Here is a 21,373-nt window from a genome sequence, read left to right as displayed (position 1 = left end):
TCTCAGCTTCCCACTCCTGAGGCCACAGTCGTGGCCAGGGGCCAGCCCTGATGCATTTGTGGCACTCCCAGCACAAGGTCTGGGGGCAGTCCTGGCCCTCCCGTGCTGCGCTGGGGGGTCAGGGGTGATCCTGCCGCTGGGCAGGGATGGGACTGTTTGTTTTCTTTTTGTCCGTATTTTTTTTTCCAGCAGCCGCCGGGTGAGGCCCATCCGCCGCCCAAGCAGGAACCGGGGGCAGCGGGGCACGGCCCAGCCCGGCCCGGCCCGCATTCCCGGGCACGGCCAGGACCGAGACCCCTCCGGGGCAGGGAGATCCGCAGTCGCCGCCGGCCTGAGACCGGGGCCCGGTCACACGGTGAGGTCTCCCCGCGGGTGGGGACCGCAGGGCCCGTCCGCAGCCCCCGCCGGCTGTCCCGGCGCCGGGCCCCGCTCCTGGGGCCGGTGGCAGCAGCCGGGCCGGGCCGGGGGCCCCTTGCGCAGGAGATGGGCGAGCTCGGCTAGGCTGAGCAGCGCCGACACCAGCCCCACCACGAAGTAGAAGTGGATGAAGACGGTTTTCTCGGTGGGGCGGGAGACGAAGCAGTCGACGCGGTGCGGGCAGGGCCGGCGGCGGCACACGAAGAGCGGCTGCACCCTGAAGCCGTAGAGCAGCGCCTGGCCCAGCAGGAAGCCCAGCTCGGCGGCGATCCGAGCCACCACGCTGCCCACGTAGAAGGGCTGGAGGCGGCGGGCGCGCTGGCCGGGAGCCCCCCCGCGCCCCGGCTTGGCCGCCTGGTGCACGGCGAAGATGACGAAGAGGGCGGCGGGCGCCGAGAGCACAACGACGTGGAAGACGAGGAAGCGATAGTGGGAGATGGGGAAGGCGGCGTCATAGCACACGGGTTTGCAGCCCGGCTGCTGAGTGTTACACACGAACTCCTCCTGCTCGTCCTCGAAGACGTCGCTGCCCACGGTGGCCAGGACCAGGATGCGGAAGAGGAGCATCACCACCAGCCAGAAGCGGCCCACCATGGGCGAGTGCTCCTGCACGGCGTCCAGCAGCGAGCTCAGGAAGCCCCACTCGCCCATGGCCGCGCTGCGGGAGCGGGGTCAGCGCTAGGGGGACGCAGTGCCCGCCAGCTCGGAGCCCGGTGCCAGCGCGGCCCCTCCAGCTCTCCATCCTCCCGCCGCTCCCAAACGCACCACGGAGTCCCCGCTCACGGGAGGGTGCCCGGGCACTGCCAGTCCAGCTCAGCCCCGTCACGAGTGTCCCCAGGCACCCGCTGTGCCCAGGACTCGCTTCCCCAGGGATGGGTACAAGGACACCAACAGGGGCAGGAGCAGCAGATTCCCCATCCCTCGTCCCCCTCCGCAGCTCGGCCCCCACAACAGCCCCGTACCTGCGGACGCTGCGGTCCACGGTGTGCCAGCGCTGCTGGCTCCGGCCGGCCAGGGCTGTCCCGGACTGTCCAGTCTCTTTGTCCAGCTGGAACGGGATAATGGTCCCACGGCCACGCCTGGAGTCCTTTTAAAGGGACAGAGCACCCCCAGGGGCGCCTGGAGGGAGGGAAGGTCTCAGCACTGCCGGTGGGGCTCAGGGACAAAAGCTGCCCTGCCCAGGGCCAGCAGCTGCCCAGGACATAGGTTGGGAGAGGGGTGGTGCCCGCCCCGAGTGCAGAAATACCCCCAAACTTTATCCTTCCCGAACCCACTGGGGCTCAGGGTCCCCAGGCCACAGCACTCGGCCCCCAAAAGCGCCCCCCCCTCTGCTGGCATCGCCTCCCTGACCCATGAGAGGGCATCACCCCCTGACCCATGCTGCCACAGCTCCAGCCCTGCAGTGCCTGGGGGATGCTCACGGCTGGCACCAGCCCTCTCTGTCCCAGGACACAGTGCCAGGGCTGTTGGGGCTTCCATGGATCTTCCCAGGTTGTCCCCAGCTCTGGCATGTGTAGAATAACCCCTACAAAATCCTGTGTGGCACAGCCAGGGCTCCTGCCAGTCCCTGGCCAGTGCTGACAGCAATTTGGTGGCCCCTCGAATCCCCTTTCCAGAAATGGGAGCAGAGCCCTGGATAACACAGGTCACCCTCATTCCACCCTCAGCCCTTGGGGATGTGCAATGCCCAGTGTGGGTCAGTGCCTGATGCCCCAGAGCCCAGCGCCCATCCAACAACATCCCCAGCACCCCATCCAAGGTTTTGGGATGGGAAACTGCTGGTATGGACTCCGTGCTCCACTCTGTGCTCCCAAAGCTCTCCATCCACATTAGGGTGATGCAGAGTTCTGAGAGCAGCCCCACAACCCACCCGTGGCTCTGTCATGGGTCGTGTTCTGCAGCAAGAGGAGCCGTAAATAGCCCGGCCCTCGGAGGGGACGCGCTGGAGACGCTCTCCAGAGCCAGTGGAAAATCTGACAGTGCTTTCCACACTTGACTGGGTTCCAGCAAAGCACCGATAGCACGGGGGGCCCTGGGCTTTCATGGAATCATGGAATGGTTTGGATGGGAAGGGGAGCTTAGAGCTCATCCCAGTCCATCCCCTTCCATAGGCAGGGACTCCTTCCACTAGACCAGGTTGTTCCAACCTGGCCCTGGACACTTCCAGGGATGGGCTGAGCACAACTGCTCTGGGCAAGCACAACTGCTCTGGGCAAGCACAACTGCTCTGGGCAAGCAGCTCCCCCCGTGCCGGGGACCACAGGGGTGTTCACAAGAATTCAGCTGGAGCCACAGTGGCCACAGCCAGTGGGGAAGTGGCCAACCAGCCCAACACCCTCCAGAGCTTGTGCCAAACCCTTTGCTGTGACAGAGTGGGGGCTTAGCACAAACTCTGCAGTTGTTATTTCCCTAAAAACACACAAATTCAGTGAAGAAAATAAGTAAAACCACTTTTATTAGACAAATATTTAAATGAACAAACTCAGGACAACAAAAAAACCCCACAAAGAATATTTACATAGTGAAGGAATAGTGCTGGAAAAATGATTCCTGTGTTGAGTGGTGGAATTAAAAATTTTAGTACTGCAAGGTATTTCAAGAGAGATATATAAATTTTAAAAGATTTGACACGTTCTAAAGTCAAATTTAACACTAAAATGACCACATAGTGTCGAACAATGGGGAAGAGGAAAGTGTGGCAGCACTCGCTGGGCATGTGGCTCCAGTGTTCACCAAAAAGGGAATGTTCCTGTTTAAACAAATCTAACTTCTTTAAAACTAAGAAAAACGGAGCTGTGTTCACCTGTAATGAACATTTCTGGAGCAGCTCATGTTTAGTGAAGATTTCCTAGGCTCAGGTGGTCTTTGGTGGGAGCTCTGGAGCGCAGCTGAAGGCTCATTGTGGATCTGGAGTTTAAAATTTTTCTATAAACTCAGAATATATCATCCTCTGAGGACTCCTCCAGGTACTGGACAGGTTTTTTAAGGCGGCCAGGCCTGGCACGGGGCTGAGCTACAGGACTTGCATCACCAGAGTCACAGCTGTCCTGTAGCTTGGATTTCTGGAGGGAAAGAAGGGAAGGAATCATGGATCTGAGCATTGACAGGGAACACAACGAGCACCACACACCTCCTGTGCCATGGGGCCAGTGGGTGAGGTGGTGGGAGCAGACCAAGGATCCAGGCTGTCTGACCCTTATGAGGGTTCTTATCCCAGAGGGTGCTCAGGCACTGAACACACTCCCCAGGCAATGGGCACAGCCCCAAGGCTGACAGAGCTCCAGGAGTGTTTGGACAATGCTCTCAGCACACGGTGGGATTGCTGGGGTGTCCTGTGCAGGGATGGGAGTTCTGTGATCCCTATGGGTCCCTTCTAGCTCAGAACATTCCATGATTCTATAACCCCCCTCTTCCCCATTCCCCACATCCAGGTAGAGGTTTGACCTCCACCAGTTTTTCCTGCTGGCAGAACTGACCCCACACTCCTAGGTTCCCTCAGCACTGATAGCATTGCACAAACCTTTGATGCAACAGATTTGGCAGCCTTGGAGCCAAAATCCGAATCGGAATCCGAAGAAATTTGCTGTCTCTTCGTAACCTTCCTCCCCTTGGCATTGTCACCCTCGGCACACAGGGGTTCCTCCTTCACTGCTGGCTTGGGTTTGGGTGCAGCCTTTTTCTTGGCCAGGATATCCCTGATGGAGAGCTGGTTGTCTGGAACAGAACACAGCGTTAAACCCCTGTTTCGTTCCTCTCTCGCTCCCAGTTTGGGAATTACTTCCAATAGAAACAGGCTCTGCGCTGTTGGGTCAGCGCACAGGTCGTCTCTGTTTGAAGCTGGGTTTTCCAGAAAGATCCCTCTTCCACAGATGGTGAGGAATGAGGTTGTTTGTCTGCTCAGTTCTGCCACACTTAGAGGATGAAATTAAAGCGTCCCCAAAGCAATTTACAGACTATTTCAGATTGAAAAAGTCCTGATCTCTCAAGGTTCCGTAACCCATCTCAGACCTTCAGACTCCTGCACAGGGAGGAAGGAATTTCCCAAACACTCATTCCTTCTTACCTATATATTCACTTTTTAAAAGAACATCTTGAGGCACAACTTCCAGTTCAGCTCATTTCAGGCCATTTCTGAGTGATAACACGCTTTCTCAATTTAAGAGTGGAAGTAACACTGTTTTCCTGCTGGGATCAACACTGAGTTGATTCCATTTGGAATATACAAAACAGTGCCAAAGTCTGGCAGCTGAGTTTAAAAAAACCCCGAGTCAGATGCTGGAGATGGATGAGATGGATCCAGCATTGAACAGATCAAACTGCCCCCAAAAGCCTGCCTGCTCCAAGCTTGCCTTGCTTCCGAAAAAGACATGAAGTAGGACATTGACTGCAAGACACAAATTCCACTCGGATTATCCCTGCCAAGTATTACATAGCACCGTAGGAAGCATTCACTTTTCCTGTTCCCAAACTAAAATTCCCTCCCTCCAAGCATGTCCAACATGAACTAGAACATGATATGTTTGGAAACAGACCTCAAACCTGACAACCAGAGAACCTCTGCCACAAACCTCAGATCTTTGCTGAAATGCAAACTCCAGTTGCCCAGGCCCTGGAACGCCATGCGAAATCACTGGGATTGTTTCCCACAGGAATTATAATTGTTCTCTAGAACTGATGTTGCTGAGCTGCCCTTACCCTTGATGGCTCCAGCCTTCTTGGCTGCTGCAGGTTTTTTAGGCATGGCCTTGCTGCTCGGCACTGGCACGGACGGAGCTGCGGGAGCCTGGCTCACCTTGTCCTCAGGGACATCTTGGACTGGAACGGGATAAGGAGAGCAGAAGGTCAGCCTGAAACAGCCAAGCTATCCCCTCTGCACTGCTGAAGGATTATAGAGCAATCCACATGGTTTAGAGGTCTCACACTCACCAGGGTCAGCGCTTGGCACTGCCTTTTGCTTGGGAGCTTTTGCTGCTTTCTCGGTGGTTTCCCTGGAAAACAAAACTCCAAGTTTTTAATTTGTTTTATGACGCACTAAAGAAGGGCATTAGAAAAAAATTCCTTTTAATTTCTGTGTAGCATTAAGCACTACTAATTTCCAGTGATTATGGAAAAATACTCACTTGGGAGCAGGTCTGGGCTTGGGAGGAGCCTTTTTCTTAGAGTTTGTGTCCGATTCAGAGTTGCTTTCACTGTCACCCTGGAATTCAAACGCCTCATCTGAGCTGGAGTGATTCGAGTCCGAAATGACGATGGGCTTGACTTTGGCTGATGGAAGGACACAGATGTGTTATTTTACACATTTGGCAATATGCAGCTCCATTTCTTTTTCAATATTTTAGCTACAGTTATTAAAAAAATATCTGAATAAAAACAAGCAGATGCTGAGACTGCCAGGGAGAAGACTCCAAATGACAAAGTGTGTTCTGTCATTTGGAGTCTTCCAACCTCACCCACAACACATTTAATTTGCCAAGACAGTTGTGTAATTAAACCCAATAGCCATATTTCTCTACTTGCCCATTTCTGCTTTTCCTTGAAAATGTGCAGAAATGGTAGAAATATTTAATAGTTTCAGACAGTCAAATAAAGAAGCCTTTTAAAGATGATTTCTAAATGTGATCTGAGGCTCTGGAGGTCCCTAAATAGTCTGTTCCATTTTCTCCTCCACAAGGAGGACCACCCCTCTCCTGCATCCATGTCCTCACTCACCTGCTGCCTGGCGAACCACCCGCTCTCTTTGAGGTAGTGCTTCAAAATCAGACTCTGAATCAGACCCTGAGTCAGACCAAGGGTTTCGTTTCTTGGTTTTCTTTAATGGCTTGAAAGGCAGAGTGGCCTGTCTCTTAGCTCCTGAAAAATATTGGGAGGCAGGATGAACCAGTAAACTTCCATGTGTAGTTCAGGCTCAGCAGTTCAAGCTCAGCTTAGAAATGCACTGAATTCAGAGGATTCTGGCTTAAATAAAGAGAATTAGAAATTTATCCTGCTTGACTGTTATCCAGGATCACTTTCTCACCTATTTTTTTCCAAAACTACTGATCCTAGGTGTTTCTCACCACCTTCAGGAAGAGATCAGATAACCAAACTGACAACCCTTTCCCTCTTCTCCTTGGAGGGAATAGAATTTACCTTGCTCAGTCTTCAGCTTCTGCAATAATCTCTGCTTCAGGCCTGCAGACTCCTTCTCTCCGGATGTGTTTTCATCCTGATTCTCATCAAATTCAGTTTTTTCACTCTGCAGATGCAAGCAGATACCAAACAGTGAGTCAGCTCACAGAGAAGAGGCACACGGGGTAATGGAGGAGCGAGCTGCTTATTTTAGCCATGTAAAAGTTAGTGACACAAGAAATCTGAGTCTGTGAAATAAACTGTGTGTAGAATTGATTACAGACAGGATCTGTAAATTAGACAGGATCTGCCCCCCAAATCAGGTGACTTAAAAGGTAAATCCAACATGAACAAAAACAGGAACTCTGGCCCCAATCCTGGGCACTCTGGTCCTGCTGCTGTGTGCTGGCTCTGGGGGGGATGGGGATGCAGGGCTGGACAGGGTGGGATAAAAACAAGTTATTTGGAAAAACTGTTGGGTGGAATCATGTGGAGGAAAAAAGTGACCTGTATGGCTTCCAGGGCCAAACAGGTGAGGGGATGGGTTATATCTCTCTGTTGGAAATGGCTGAATGGCACAGTTTGAACTAGTTCTATAAAAAGAGTTCAATCTTTTTTATCTCCTTGATATGGAGAACAATGATGGCATTAAGTGGGTGAAAGCATTGCTGGGAATGTAAAGGCTGTTCTGGAGAAGGGAATGTGCTGGCTGTGCTTCCTGCCTGCTAGAGGGTTTATCAAATTCCCAAGACACCTGGAACAACCTTACTTGCATCTGCCCCCTTTTCTGAGCTACCAGCCCACCCCTGGCACTGCAATGTGCCAAAAATTTCCCTCTAAGCCATCTCCTGATATGTGAGTCTGTTCTCCTTCAGACTGAGACATCCCCTATTCCCAGTGTTTCCCAGATCCTGAGGTCCTGTCCCTCTCCCTGAACAATTGCTTCAACAGGACAAGTCCAGCTAACAAGGACTCGCATTTCTTTAGGCCTGTATTGAAGAGGATGTAAAGGAAGATAAGAGTATTTGGAATATTCCCTTTTACCTTTACTTTCTTTTTAGTTTTCTTCTCTGCCTCTGCCTTCATCTCAGCAGTGATCCGAGGAACAACCCTGATGCCATGAGGGGATGGCATTACTTCTGCCAGCTGGGCTTTCTTCACCTTTGCTTTCCCTCCTTTCACCTTCAAAGGTTTGCCAATAATCCCTGCACTCTCATCCTGTGCTTGCTTGGCCTCCACTACCTGCAGAGGGGAGCATAAAATAACACAAAAAGGTATAAAAGTCAATAAAGGGCTGGTGGGTAAGAAGGGGCAGTTGATTGTCTGCACTGAGCATCGACATACATCGAGTTCTTCAATGAAGGCAGCAAGGTCTTCCTTCCACAGGTCAGAGGGACTCTTGCGCTTCAGGTTTTCCAGCTCCTTTTCCTAAAGGGAATCACAGATGATAATCATTAGTAGCACATTTCAATCCACCAGCCAAAAATAAGCTACATAAGACATAATATATATAAATTTAATGCTTTTATAAGGAAAGGAAGGCACATACTTTGTTATCCCTCTGCTTGCAGAGCTCATCTTTCTTCTCCTTGGTCAGATACCACAGGGGCATGTTCAGCAGGTAGTTGAAGTCTGGGCCAGAGGCTGCAGCTGATTCTTTGTCACTCTCTTCCTCGTTTTCCTCCTCCTCATCCTAAATGTGGATTTGAAACAAACATAGTCAACAAAAACCCTGACACACATGGGTAGGGCTACTGATCAAACACAGAAGCTTTTGAAACCTGTTAATTGAAAAGGAAGTTGGGCCTCTCTAAGGATTATGAAGTCTCAGAGCTTGGGGCCAGTTCGGGCATATTCAGAGGATGACTGAAGCATTACCTTGTTTTGAGCCTCCTTCCAAGCCTTCACCGGATCAGACTCGTACCCTCTCTGGATAAGAACTTGAATCAGCTCTTTCTTGGGTTTGTTTTCTGCAAACAGACAGTTCAGGATTGTCACTCAGTGCCCACTACCAATCACTGTTAGGAGCAACAGATGAGTGTTACAGTTTGGATCCTGTGGTTGCTCAGCATCCTACAGAGCTCCAAACCAGCCTTTCCACATCACAGCTGGGACACGGGGAAGAGCCTAAAAAGCTCCAATTTTAGCAAGTGATTTGTTGGGGAAGCATTGCTCCTGTACCAGCCAAAACAATGTTAGTATTTTTCTTTGTTTTCATACATGCATTTCCCCTGCTTTAAGTAGTCTTTGAACTTGGGGGAAAAAAGGTATGATGGTATAAAACAGGTTTCATCATGACAGGCAGGTGGAGAAAGAAACCCTTCATAGCTTGGTATAGCTTGCACCTCATTAGACATCATCTGGGAAATTTATGCTCTAAGTGCTCAACCACTGGAAATGCTTCAGCTGGAATTTGCTCCTTTTTAAGGTATCAGAAGCCATCAACCATGAGACACAAATACAAGTGAAACCAGCTCTGGCAGCCTTGGAACTACTTATTACAAAAACCCAAGAAAATGCATTTCAGGGGAATTATTTCTCTTCCTGAGTTCAGGCAGACAGACTCGGGCTGCTGGGATTACTGGGCTGCCTTCAGACACAAACCACAAAGCATCTTATGACACGTTGTCTGGCCGCATCCTCCGTGAAGGCAGCAGAACACAGCCCGGCTTTTACACCGAGGGGGAAAAGTTGATTGAAAAATGTGTATGTTGGGAACAAAGATCTGCTGCTTTTTCTAGCTCATGATTCTCAGATGCTGCTGCTTGAGTATCATCGAAGTTTGAACCCCCAGTCCACTGAGAACGTGATTTGGAATATTTTTGCAGAGGTTCACAAAGATAATGGAGAGAGATACAGATTCTTAAGAATGCATTAACAGCAAACACTGTCCCTTTCTAAACCCACAATTAATTAAGTCTTAGTCCTACCAAGTCAGAAATAAATGAGAATTATTGCTAAACTATTAAAAGATTCTCTCAAAAATTCTCAAACATAGAGCAGGAAAGCTGCATAAGTATCCCACTGTCATGATTATGTGTATAATACACAGACCAAGGATACTCTGCGAAGCATTTTCCTCTTAGATGTCACTGGAACAGAGATAAGCCCTGGTGTGGTTTGTAAAAGCCAGCCTGGGTCTGAGGGGGTGCTGACAGAGCTCAAGAGATCACCCATTTCTCCCAGTTACAATCCCAGTCACCAAGAACAACATACCAATCACAATTTTGCCATCTATTTTCTCCAGGATGAAGCGAGCCTGGTTGCTCAGCTTTGCAGACTCAGCACCCAGCATCCCAATAAGCCATTCCTTCCTCAAACTGTAATATCGGAGCCGGAGTTCAAAGAACTCCTTAAGAATATCCTGGGGAGAGTCGTATTTCTTGAGAAAGCCAACATGATCAAAAAGAACCTGGAGGAAAATGAAAGAACATCGGTGTTATGATGATAAAACTGATTCCAAACCCACTGAAAGTTACCTGTAACACAGGTGTGATGGTACCACCAAACTATTAACCAACAAATTATCAAATCTCAGTGTTGTTCCAGAAACTACTTCAGTTTGTGAGCACAACAGCAGAGATGATTTTATAATTTCAATGTTCCTGAATAGGCACAGTAAAGTTAAGGTTACTTGAATCTTAGAGCTCTGTGCAGGACAAACATCTTGCATCAAAGCTTCACACATTGTCAGGAGCCAGACGTTCAGTGCCCCTGCTGCTGGCTCAAAGAGCTCTGCAAACTGATTTCAGATCATTTTGCCTCCTTCAGGCAAACCATCCACTCCGGGCCCATTCCTAAGCCAGGCTCTTGACCTTTGAAAGCTGATTTAAAACCAGTAACAGCAGAAAAATCAAAGTGAATAGGTTACTGCCAAAGAGGATTTTTGTTTCACGCAACGACTGCAGCTGTCCACAGAGTCTGAGTTAAACCAAGAAATTCCTTCAGCAAAATCTGTCACGTACCATGGAGTTGCATGTTAAGCTTGTTTGGAGTTTGAAGACCTTATGCAGCCCCACAGCTTCGGCTTCTGCTAGTTTATCTTCAGTCATCTTCACCACGAACCTCACCGTGGTGTCTGTGTGATATTCTTTGTAGTCTGTGATTAGAGGGGGGGTCTTCTCAGTCCCATTCAACATCGGCTCCAAAACCTGCTCTTTATATGTCTGAGGGAAGAAACAAAGTCAGACCCAAAACCCACTACACGCTTTTTGCTTTAAAGAGCAAACTACATTCCCAGAGCAGATTCCCTGTTTATTACCTGTGTCCATGTTCTGACAGGCAGCTCTGTGATCTCAATGGTTGTGGAATCAAGGATGGACACTTCACCACTTATCACATACTGATTGGGCCCCAGCTCATCTATGGTGCCTTTAAAATTCTTGTAACTGGGAAGCTGAGGAGAAAAAACCACTGAATTCAGCTTTGTGTGGATGTCTCTTTTTTAAGCACACCCATAAAATGCTCAATATGAGCTCAATAAACTAACACGCAAGACATTTGTTTTTGAATGATATTATTTACCATTGGCAGTGGCTCTTCTCCATCCATCAGCCGGCGGATATTGTTCACAACTTCCCTGATATCGAAGTTGGGGATCTTACAGGCCCAGCCAGTACCAATCCCTTCAGCCCCATTGACCAGCACCATTGGGATGATGGGCATGTACCACTCTGGCTCCACACGCTGGTTGTCATCATAGAGGAACCTCAGGATGTTGTCATCCATTGGTGGGAACACCAAGCGTGCCAGGGGACTGGAATGGAGAAGGGAATTTAAGCCCAAATTCTTGTGACAGAACATGACTGCCATGCAAAAAGAAACCTCCTCAATTTTTATTATCCCACCCAAATTTTTCCCTTTGGTTCTGCTTCCATTTCCATATTCTCTGTGCTGAAAGTCACGTTTCCATAATGGAATCTAACACCTGAATCGCACTTCAATTGTTGCTACTCTGATCATGCAAGTATAGCCTGAAATTTTAAAGAGAAAAATCCAATTTGTTTTTCTTTCTAGTTGCTGTAAAATGGAGTTCTTTAAGACAGTAAGAACTCTGGAATGCTGACCTGAGCATGGTGAAGATGTATCGAGGGCTGGCAGAGTCTTTCCCTCCATGCAGCCTTGTGCCAAACTGACCAATGGGCTGGAGCAAGTTGAGGTTGTTGCTGCCCACAAAGTTCTGAGCCAAGTTAATGATGGTCATCATCAGTGCAGCCTGCAATTGAAGGAGGTGCAAAGCTGAACATGCAGAATTGTTCAGGGGATGGACAAAGGCAACATTCACACCAAGAACTTGATTGATACAGAGTATAAACTCAACTGATGAAACACTGGAGGAAACTCAAGGTAAATGTGTCACAAGACTATCTGAAATATTCTTGTGACCTATGTCTCTGTCTATTGTTCTGTACCTGCTCTGAAACCTCCAGTGAAAGATTCTGTCAGTCTCCACAGAGAACCTTGTGGTGGTGTTAACTTGTCCTGACCCAGGCAGAAAGGTTATTAACACCTGCCTAAGTCCATCACAAATTATGCAGGGTTTTCTTGTTCCACTTTTTGAATGAACTATGCTCCCATGAAGTCCAGACAGGCAGAGTGACCAATGTCAGATTAAATTAATGCTGAGGAATTAACAGTGGAAATAGCTAAACAGCCACTTCCCTTTGGTGTACACACTCAAATGTAATTCTGCTTTAGAGGCATCATAACTCACACCAACAGAAGGGCTTTTTGCCTTTCCTTTAAAGTGTTTTGCACACCCAGGCAGGTTCTTACCTCACCGTGATGGTATGAGGACATCTCAGCGACAGAACCAGCCAGCTGAGCAACCTTCACCTCCCGCTTATCGTTTCGTTTGAAACAGGTGAACAAAACTTTCCTCTGACCTGGCTTCAAACCTGTATGAAAAAGAAAAGACCTCGTGGTAAGAACATATGATGTGATGCACTTGGCTTCTGCTCTCTAGAGATACAGGAACTACTTATACACCTAAGGATTCTGTACCAACTGAGTAAGGTACTGGCAATAATACACTACAAAATGGACAAGACATTTCATCCAAAGATGAAAAAACCTTAGACAGCAGAAAAGAAGACTTCAGGATACTGGCCCTGGAACCTCAGCAGGTTCCTTGGCTCTGATGTGACATCAAACACCCATTTCCTCCGTTCTGAGGATACACTATGCAGAATCACAACTTAGAAATCACTTACCATCAACCAATGATGGGATTGATCTCTCATTATCTGAGTTTGAGAACAGCACTAACTCCTTGTTGATGAAGTCATTGTATGTCAGGTAATCAGTGTCTTTCCCATACAGGTATTCCTAAGAAAAACAGAGAGAAGATTGCCTTAATTTTAACTGGGCTTAATCTGTTTCTTGGCTAGCTTCACTGAAATGGGAACTCCTTGTAAGACCAGCTAAACACAGCTCAAGTGCTGACACCCTTTGCATGGCAATGGGAAACACTTCCCAGGATGTATTATTTCCCTCATTTTGGGGGAAATAAAGACTTCATTCGCCTCTGCTTGAGTTATCATTTTCCTATTGATACAGTAACTTGAAAGATGAGTGTTAAAAATGAAATTGACAGTTGGATAATTGACAATGAGGCTACACTGATAAGATGAGAGAAGCTGCTCTGCAAAATCCTGACACATTTTCAACGTCCCATAATCCGGACCTGACTCACTGACTGAGCTGTGTGCAGCTCTGGCATGCTGGGATGAAGCTGAGAACAGCCCCAGGCAGAGACTGGAAACCAGTTTCTTTATAAACATAAACCTTTTACCTCTGGCAGACCGTGCAGCTTCCGTTGTCTTCTGTGCTCCATGAAATTAGTCAGCCACTCCTTTCGCTCTTCTATCTTCTTCTTGCTAAAGGCCTGGATGTTACAAAATGAAAAGTAAACTCAGTTCCAGAACATTCTGTGGTTGTGCACTATTGGATCACCTGAGAAAAAGGAAAAGCTTACCCAAGAGAACATGCTAAACAGGCTGATTTAAGAGCCCAAGAAATGCAATGAAAGGTTTCTGTAGCTAAACATATTAAGAGCATAATTTCCACCACTCTGTAGAAAGACAGAGTAGTTAGGCTTAAATTTATAGATTTTTAATATAATAGCAGAAGACTAAAGCAAATTTGAGGGGAAATGAATATTTTGGGGAAAAATTTATTTTTTTGGCCTTGCCTAACAACTCTGAATATTTAAGAATCAAAGACCAGCTAAGGTGAAGTTCACAGAAATGAGGACTGTTTTAATCCAATTTGCTCTGGGGGAGGAAGGGGAGATCCAGCTTGGAGAAAAACGCAGCAGAATACGCAGAAAAATATTCAAGGAATATTTACTATTGTGTCTGAAAATGTCAATTGGTTTGCAGTGATTAGTTTGTTCTGAGCTATATTTAAAGCCCATCATTAAAAGGGTACTCTTGCCCTGAGGTCGAGGGGCACATTCGCTGCTCCTGGTTCAACTAAAGCTGTAGCCTTGGTAACACAGAGACTGTCTCCAGCCAAAAGGCCTCAAAGAGCATTTTAAGAGAAAATACAGAGCACTGTACAAGGTGAAATACCAAAGGTAGTAAGTCAGCAATTAAATCAAGTGTTAGTTACCAGGGTGATCGCAGCATCATCTTCAGGCCCAGAATATTTGAAACCAATTCGATGTCTTGCCATATCTGCAAAGTATTCTTTGGCCTCCTTTGACGTGCTGGTACCCAAACCTGCAGGGACAGGAGTTAATCCTAATGACTTTTTGCCTAAATTAAGTTCCAATTCAAAGAAATATTTTGCCATGCCCAGTTTTTGTGATGCGTCATATGAACATATAGTCTGAAAATTACTTCCTGAAAACTTAAGTTACTTCAAAATGAGATGTATCACAAAAGTCATAAGAATTACAATTAAGTGAGTGGTGGCATGTAGTAGTTTTGGATTTTGTCTGTAATTCTTCTAGGTATCTAAAATCTAACTGGAATATCATAGGAGGGAAAAGACTCAGTGGACACCCAGTCCAAATCCTTCCTGCAAAGCAGGATTGACTACATCGAATCATCAATGCTCTGACTTGGATCAGTTTCACCATATTAAGTTCTTACAAACCTTTGTAGTACTTGATTTTCCATGAGTTGTAGTTCTGTGTATTGGTCTTCCATTCTTCAAACTCAGGAATGCTGTAGAATGCAATTTCTTCTTTGTTTTTAGAGGCCTACAATGGACAAACATTTTAACTGTGAAATGAAAGGTGTTTTTTGACAATGGATCCTCAGTCATTCACCTCATCCTCCCCCAGCCCTCACCTTTATGATGGGAGTAATGAATTCCTCCAAAAAATTGTGTCTTAGAAGTGATGGCCAGTTGTGATGGATGAAGTTAATCAGCAAACCTTTGATGTGTGATCCATCCTGATCCTGAATTATAAAAGCAAAAAACAAACCATATTTTATCACGGAATGATGGGAATGACAACTGTTGGCTTAATAGTAAATGACTCTGTAATTCCAGCTACCTGACCCTATTAACTTTCACCTCTAAAAAGGTGGCCACGTGTTAATTGCTGAAAATTAAGAGAAATAGAAAAGGTAGATTCTTGATGAAAAAAGGTGTGAAGGACTGGTCAACACTTTGAATCAGCAGCCTGGAAAGACAGTGTTTAGTGTTTGAGGTAACTCACCATTTTAATTTTTTTATGGCTGAAAAGACATTATGACCCACAAAAATATAAAATGGGGAAAACCACAGAGAACTGGGTACAACAATAGCAGCAGTTAGAGAAATATTTTCTTCCTATCGCTTTATGTAAGTGCTAATTGTTATCCTCTCCCAACTTTCAATTTTAATGAACCTAACCTGATCTGTCATGATCATAATCTTTCCATAGCGAAGACTTTTTAAAGATTCTTGATCTTCATAGTTCTTTTTATATTGCAAACCCACAATCTTGATGATATTGTTGATTTCGGCATTTTCCATAATCTGAAAGAGATCACACAGAATAAAAACTTGTCTTTCAGATTCAAAATGTAGCTCAAAAAATTACAAAGTTATCCATAAGTGAATCACTGGCTGAGCTCTGTCCTGCTGCTGTTTAGAAACTTGTTATTTCTAATGGTTAAACTACTCTAGATAATTCCAAACATTTTCCAATCCACAACACAAACATTATCCCCTCAGGCAAATTGCTGAGTGGGACTTAATCAATATTCCTACTTAACCAGTGAGGCAGGCTCAGGGTGAGGGAAGACTCAGGTGTTTAAGACACTGCTCCTTGGAGTTCCAGTGCTCCAGGTGCAGCTGCACTGACTCATTGCACAAATCACACCACACCTTCCAACACGTAACTGTAACCATTTTCCAACCAACCTGCTTATGAGAAGCTTCCCTGACATTGAGTATTTTCCCACGAAGAGGAAATACTCCATATTTGTCTCTACCAACCACTCCCAGACCAGAGACAGCTAGAGTTTTGGCTGAGTCTCCCTCAGTCAGGATCAGTGTACAATCTAGAGAATTCTTGCTGCCTAAAAAAAGAAGAAAATCGAGTTGGTTTTCTACTTAAGAAATTAAATCCAAGGCTGCACATTCACAACTGAGCAAGTATAAATAATCTTTTAACACAGTTTTTTTGGCACTGCACACAGTAAAAGGGAATAATCATAGTAAGTGGGACTGTAAAATGGGAGTAAAACTATAATGACAGGTTTTCTCTTCTCACTTTTCCTTAGGAGACAAATCTTTTGTTTAACAAACAAGTTTTAACTGTTTTTGAATTGAATTGGTTAAAAAGGATGTCAAACACTTACCAGCATCGTTGGCATCATCCAGTTTAGGAACACCCTTAATCTTGGAGTGTTTCACAGCTGAACATTTCTTATTCAGTTGGTTCTGGGCTTTAAATTTTACCCAATTTAGGATACTTTCAACAATGCCACAGCCAACTGCCTGCAATACAAAACCCAATCCAAAACGTTGGGAAAAGTCTCAGCAATGACAGGAACTTTTGTTATGTATTTTTTACAGACATCTTGACCGTCTGTGTACATCAGGACTTACACCCTTAATGAATTTTTCACTCAGTTTACAGGTAGAGCCGAAGTTCTTTGCCTGCAGAGTCATGTTCTCCTTAGTCTGAGAGTCAAAGGTTGGGTTTTCAATTAAGGCATTCACAAAAATCCACATGTGATTCTTCACCTGTAGTTAAATACAGCAAGGATCACACACTGCACGGGCTCAGCTCACTTGTCAATCACACAGTGAGGGAACACGGTAGTGTTTGGAATTTTCATATCGTTATTTATTTAGTTAATTTTGAACAGCTAATGAACACTCAGGAACAGCGTTAGATGATTTGGGATGTCAAGGAATTAGCATCTTTCCACCTCAGTAGGTGTTATCTAACAGATACTGAGGTTCAGTGCATCTACACTGACTTAAAGTGACTACAAAATGCATTCTTCAAGCAAAGGAAAGTAAATTAGCTTAAACTGGACAATATGAGACTTCTATAATTAGCAATCTTATATATATTATCTGTACAATGGAAATGTGTTATTAATTAATGCAAGTATGCATTAAGCTGAAGTCACAATTTGCAGTAATGCTTCAAGTTGTGTTTCCCACATGGAAAATTCTGGCATTGTACCTGGAAAGGCTTCACTCCAACTCCATTTTTGTTCTTCTTTTTCACAACATCAATGAGTTTGGTCACGAGCTGGTCAGCCACATAATCGACGTGTCTGCCACCCTGAGGAGAACGGGACAAGGACTGAAGCCACTAAAACCCACAAAACTATAAACATCCATGTAAAACTTTAAGCACATTCTTTGCAATGTTATTTTTCACTAACATATGTACATTTACAAATAGCCAAGAGTATTAATGTTGAAGAATATGGCACTAGCTCGACTAAACACACTAAGGAGTTACCTTTGTGGTGGCAATGCTGTTAACAAAGCTGACTTGCTGGAAGCCTTTTTCACTCAAAGTTAAGCACACTTCCCATCGGGAATTGACTTCCTCATGGATAACTTTAAGTGCATTCCCAGTTTCATCGACCTTATCCTTCAGATAGAGGTCCACATAGCTGCGGAATCCTTTCACCTGCACGCAGATGAGAACAAACAACTGGTTGATAACAGCTCCTATAAATACTTAATTCACATCCTCCTGCAAAGCAGGTGCAGAAATCCATCTTGTACATGTTCCTTTGTTCTGTTTGTGATGACAGGAATGGCCTCAACAGATCCCACTGGTTAAACGGCACAAAAAAAAATGTAGATATTTGTGTTTCTTTTCAATGCTCACTTACAGGAAGCCTCTGTCCATTCAGGAAAACCTTGACGTCCTTTGTGGACCCAGCAATATCATATGCTCTTCGAGACATCAGTGCTACAATGTCCTTATCCAGAATGGTCATTTTGAACTTGGACAGATCAGGTTGGAAAGTAACACAGGTGAAATCATCTCCATCAAAGTATTTCAGCTTCATTTCTCCAGCCTTTCCCATATTGTCTGTCCAGGTCTGAGGAAAGGAGCTTTGGTGAGTTGCAAGTCAAACACACACAAATAACTACTTTAGTTTTTAAATGCAGTAAGATGGTTTATGTTTTAGATACCTATAAATTAAAAATAAATTCTGGTTAAAAAACAGAGTCTGACTCTGTCTGCCAATTTCATTATTCCTTTGAATTACATTTTGTGGGTTAAATTTACTCTAATCACAATGAACTGACTCCAAGGTATGCATAGAGTTTTGAAACAAAACCTGAGGCTCTCATTTGAAAACCTCAGGTATAAACTCCCTGGAAAGAAAAGCACTCCTACCTGCTTGAATAACTTTTTGTATTCACGACATCCAGTTTCCACAGTAAATTTTGTGCTGAATATGTTGCACAGTTTGGCTCCATAACCATTTCTCCCCCCTGGAATTAGAAGGAACACAGACTCATGTTATTATCTTTGTCCAAAACCATCTAAAAGAATCCAAGACTAACTGGAGTTTGTCAATGTCAGCCCAATCCAAGGCCAATTGCCAACAAGCAACAATATTCTACAAGCTCAGTAAGCAACTACAAACTTTGATTTAATTAGGGTTTAAGAGAATACTCAAAGACAATTTTCCCTGTTCCCACGTTTGCACTGTTACTACAATTAAACAGAGCACAGAGACTTCTTTGATAGATTCAGAATGTAATTTTCATAGAATCACAGAATGATTTGGGCTGGAAGGGACCTTAAAGCCCATCCAATCCCACTATCTGCTGTAGGCAGGGCACCTTTCACTAGCCCAGGTTGCTTCAAGCCCTGTCCAACCTGGCCTTGGATGCTCCCAGGGATGGGGCAGCCACAGCTTTTCTGGACAACCTGTGCCAGGGCCTCACCACCCTCAAAGAGAAGAATTTCTTCCTTTTATCTCACCTAAATTTCCCCTCTTTCAGTTTTCATGCTGCATCAAGGACCCCCTTCCTGCCCTTTCTAGTTCAGGTCACACACTCAGAGCTGCTCAGAGATATTAGTGCATATCTGAGCCTTCCCCACCTGTGACTTTCTTCTCATTGTCATCGTAGTTGCTGGATGTCAGTAGCTGTCCAAAGATCAGAGCAGGCACATAGACCTTCTCCACTTTGTGTTCAACAACTGGGATACCTTTCCCGTTGTTCCACACGCTGATTGTGTTATTCTCTCTGGGGAGGGAAAGAAAAGTCTGTTTTTAAGGCTGCAAATGGCTGAGCTGTGAAAGGAGTCACTGAAAGGCTCTGGGGAAAGGCACCATTTCAACCAGGAACAAATCTGTGCTCAGCAAGTGCAGCAGCTGCCAGCAGAGGGGGGACAGGCAACACTGAAATGCCCAGATCTGCACATGCCGGCTCTGAAATGGACCCACAGACAAAACCCTCCAACCCCTCTGCTCAAGCAGGACGAAAACGGAGAGGAAGAGGTGGAAAACAACACCAACAAAAGAGCAGCCTTTTCCCCAGTCAGCCCTCAGTAAGAGATCAGGGGACTGAGCAGAGAGAAAGACTTTCACAATTGGTGACTTAAATTTGGGCTATCTTGGATCAGCCCCACGGCAGAGCCCTGCAGTGCCACCTCAGCTTTGCAGAACAGCTGAAGCCAACAAACCACAGTGAAACCAAACTTACACATCAATTGTGACTTTAATGCACGACATGTTTTTATCCCTCTGCTTGTTGTCTGCGGCATTGACTAGAAAGAAAAGAGAATATTGGTTTTTTATTACGCTCCAAATCGAGGGAAAACTATGAACTGTGAAGTGTTCCAGTAGAATGAAAGCAAAAACTCACAACAGTGTTACTAATAATCATCTCAGCATGAAAATATTTTGCAAATTCAAAGAGGAGCACAACAAGTTATCATGGAATTATGAAGGTTGGAAATGACCTGTGAATTCCTCCAGTGCAACCATTAACGTAAAAGGGAGAATTTTGGGCAGAATGAAATTAGGTTTGTAATTGGATTTTTGAAATTTTTCTTTTAGTTTGTTTCCCATGAATAGCTTGCTAAGTAGTGCTAATAAATTCTTGATAATTTATGTTTAGTTCTTCCATTCAACCCCCATTAATAACCTATCACTCACTTATTCAACGGATCTGTCAGCTTACCCAGAATCTCATCAAAGATTTTGTACAAGCCAGGCACAAAGGTCACATCTCTGCAGTTGAGGCCAACATCTTCATCATAAACCCACATTTGCTGGAATAAAAAAGAAAGAATTTGTAAGCGCCCAGGTACATCTCCTCTTCTGTGCCATCCGTTTGTAAAGCAAGTGTTTTGTGACTGATAAGCAGATGTTTCGTGTTTTGTAAACAGCTGCTAATGACTTCTAGCCTGCCCCGAGGGGCTCAGTCCCACTCCCCCCTGCTCCTACCTGGGTGACGAGCTCCACAGAGCCGATGTAGGTGTCTGGCCGGAGCAGGATGTGCTCCAGCTGCGTCTTCTTCTGGTAGATGTGCTCCACCGTCAGCTTCTTGGGGCCATCAGGCTTGTTCACACGGATGTTCTCGTTCGCGGGCTGTTGGGGAAGGCAGCGGCGGTGAGGGCGGTGAGCGAGGGGAACGCGAGGGGGCCAGGCCGGAGAGCGGAAGAGGACCGGGGTTGGGAGGACAAAGAGAAGCGGAATCACAGAGAAGCGAGGAATCTGAGGAGAGGGAAGGGCTGGGGAAAGACTCGAGAGAGGAGCCCGGGGAGACCCTGAGGGGGCCCAGGAAGAATTTGCGGGTGTCCGGCGGAGGCTGAGGGGGACCCGAGACCCCGAGGGGACGGTGTGGCGGGAGATCACGAAGCCCCGCAGGGTCGGGGGCAGCGATCGCAGGACGCACCCGGAGAGGAGACGGGGCCTGCGAGAGCTCCATGGTGATGGTGGCGATAGCGGCTGAGGCGGTGATAGAGGCGATAGCGGCTGAGGCGGTGATGGCGGTGCAACGTCCCCTTCAAACCTCCGCTCGTCCCGCCGAAACGCGCAGCCAATCGCAGTGCTGGGGCGGGCACACAGCCAGCGTTCGGCCTGCCCCCTGACCAATCAGAGACCGCACCGTGCGTTCAAACCGGCCAATCGAGAGGGAGAGCGGCGAGATGGGCAGCAGGATTGACCAATAGAGAAGCGGAGGGTGGGCGCTGATGCTGGCCGTTTGTCTTTGGTGGCGGGATGTACTGGGATGTATTGGGATGCACTGGGATGTACTGGGACATACGGGGATACACTGGGAAGCCCAGGGCACACACTGGAATACACTGCACAGACCCTGTGGATCCCCTGGGGTACAGCTACACACTGGGCAGCCCCCAGGGACCCAGTGGGCCACTGGACAGACCTTGGACACGCACTGG

The 21,373-nt window shown here is 46.5% G+C and overlaps 2 protein-coding genes across 2 annotated transcripts; both read right to left on the bottom strand.

The window, feature by feature from the left end:
* Positions 1 to 6: 6 nt before the first annotated feature.
* GJD3 (gap junction protein delta 3) lies at positions 7 to 1,432 on the bottom strand. The gene has a single exon (XM_086864328.1). It carries the CDS (start codon positions 1,066 to 1,068, stop codon positions 349 to 351), a length of 720 nt encoding a protein of 239 aa, XP_086720454.1. The 5' UTR covers positions 1,069 to 1,432; the 3' UTR covers positions 7 to 348.
* Positions 1,433 to 2,855: 1,423 nt separating this feature from the next.
* On the bottom strand, positions 2,856 to 21,076 carry TOP2A (DNA topoisomerase II alpha). The gene is made up of 35 exons (XM_023942379.2): positions 20,866 to 21,076; positions 20,415 to 20,558; positions 20,149 to 20,239; positions 19,669 to 19,732; positions 19,064 to 19,209; positions 18,350 to 18,447; positions 17,835 to 18,047; positions 17,453 to 17,626; positions 17,168 to 17,269; positions 16,579 to 16,716; positions 16,329 to 16,467; positions 15,889 to 16,046; positions 15,376 to 15,501; positions 14,826 to 14,936; positions 14,629 to 14,734; positions 14,140 to 14,249; positions 13,319 to 13,411; positions 12,738 to 12,852; positions 12,301 to 12,422; positions 11,592 to 11,740; positions 11,050 to 11,281; positions 10,787 to 10,921; positions 10,491 to 10,691; positions 9,742 to 9,937; positions 8,404 to 8,495; positions 8,075 to 8,218; positions 7,870 to 7,953; positions 7,570 to 7,767; positions 6,547 to 6,652; positions 6,127 to 6,267; positions 5,538 to 5,682; positions 5,344 to 5,405; positions 5,113 to 5,232; positions 3,938 to 4,131; positions 2,856 to 3,479 (listed from the first exon to the last, which is right to left on the bottom strand). The coding sequence occupies exons 1-35, from the start codon at positions 20,896 to 20,898 to the stop codon at positions 3,351 to 3,353; spliced, it is 4,611 nt and encodes a 1,536-aa protein (XP_023798147.1). The 5' UTR covers positions 20,899 to 21,076; the 3' UTR covers positions 2,856 to 3,350.
* Positions 21,077 to 21,373: the final 297 nt, after the last annotated feature.

The sequence above is a fragment of the Cyanistes caeruleus genome, chromosome 27, assembly GCF_971803275.1.
Source record: "Cyanistes caeruleus chromosome 27, bCyaCae1.hap1.1, whole genome shotgun sequence".
Taxonomy (NCBI): domain Eukaryota; kingdom Metazoa; phylum Chordata; class Aves; order Passeriformes; family Paridae; genus Cyanistes; species Cyanistes caeruleus.
Note: the sequence above shows the minus strand (reverse complement) of the source record. Positions and strands in the feature narration are given on the sequence as shown.

Bases quoted from the DNA above. Each gene is read 5' to 3' on its own strand.
- TOP2A (XM_023942379.2), bottom strand. From the start codon at position 20,898: ATGGAGCTCTCGCAGGCCCCGTCTCCTCTCCGG. The intron at 19,733-20,148 runs GTAAGCTGACAG...TTTTCTTTCTAG, and splicing joins AATCTTTGATGAGATTCTGG to TCAATGCCGCAGACAACAAG. The intron at 7,954-8,074 runs GTATGTGCCTTC...GATTCCCTTTAG, and splicing joins GCAAGCAGAGGGATAACAAA to GAAAAGGAGCTGGAAAACCT.
- GJD3 (XM_086864328.1), bottom strand. From the start codon at position 1,068: ATGGGCGAGTGGGGCTTCCTGAGCTCGCTGCTGGACGCCGTGCAGGAG.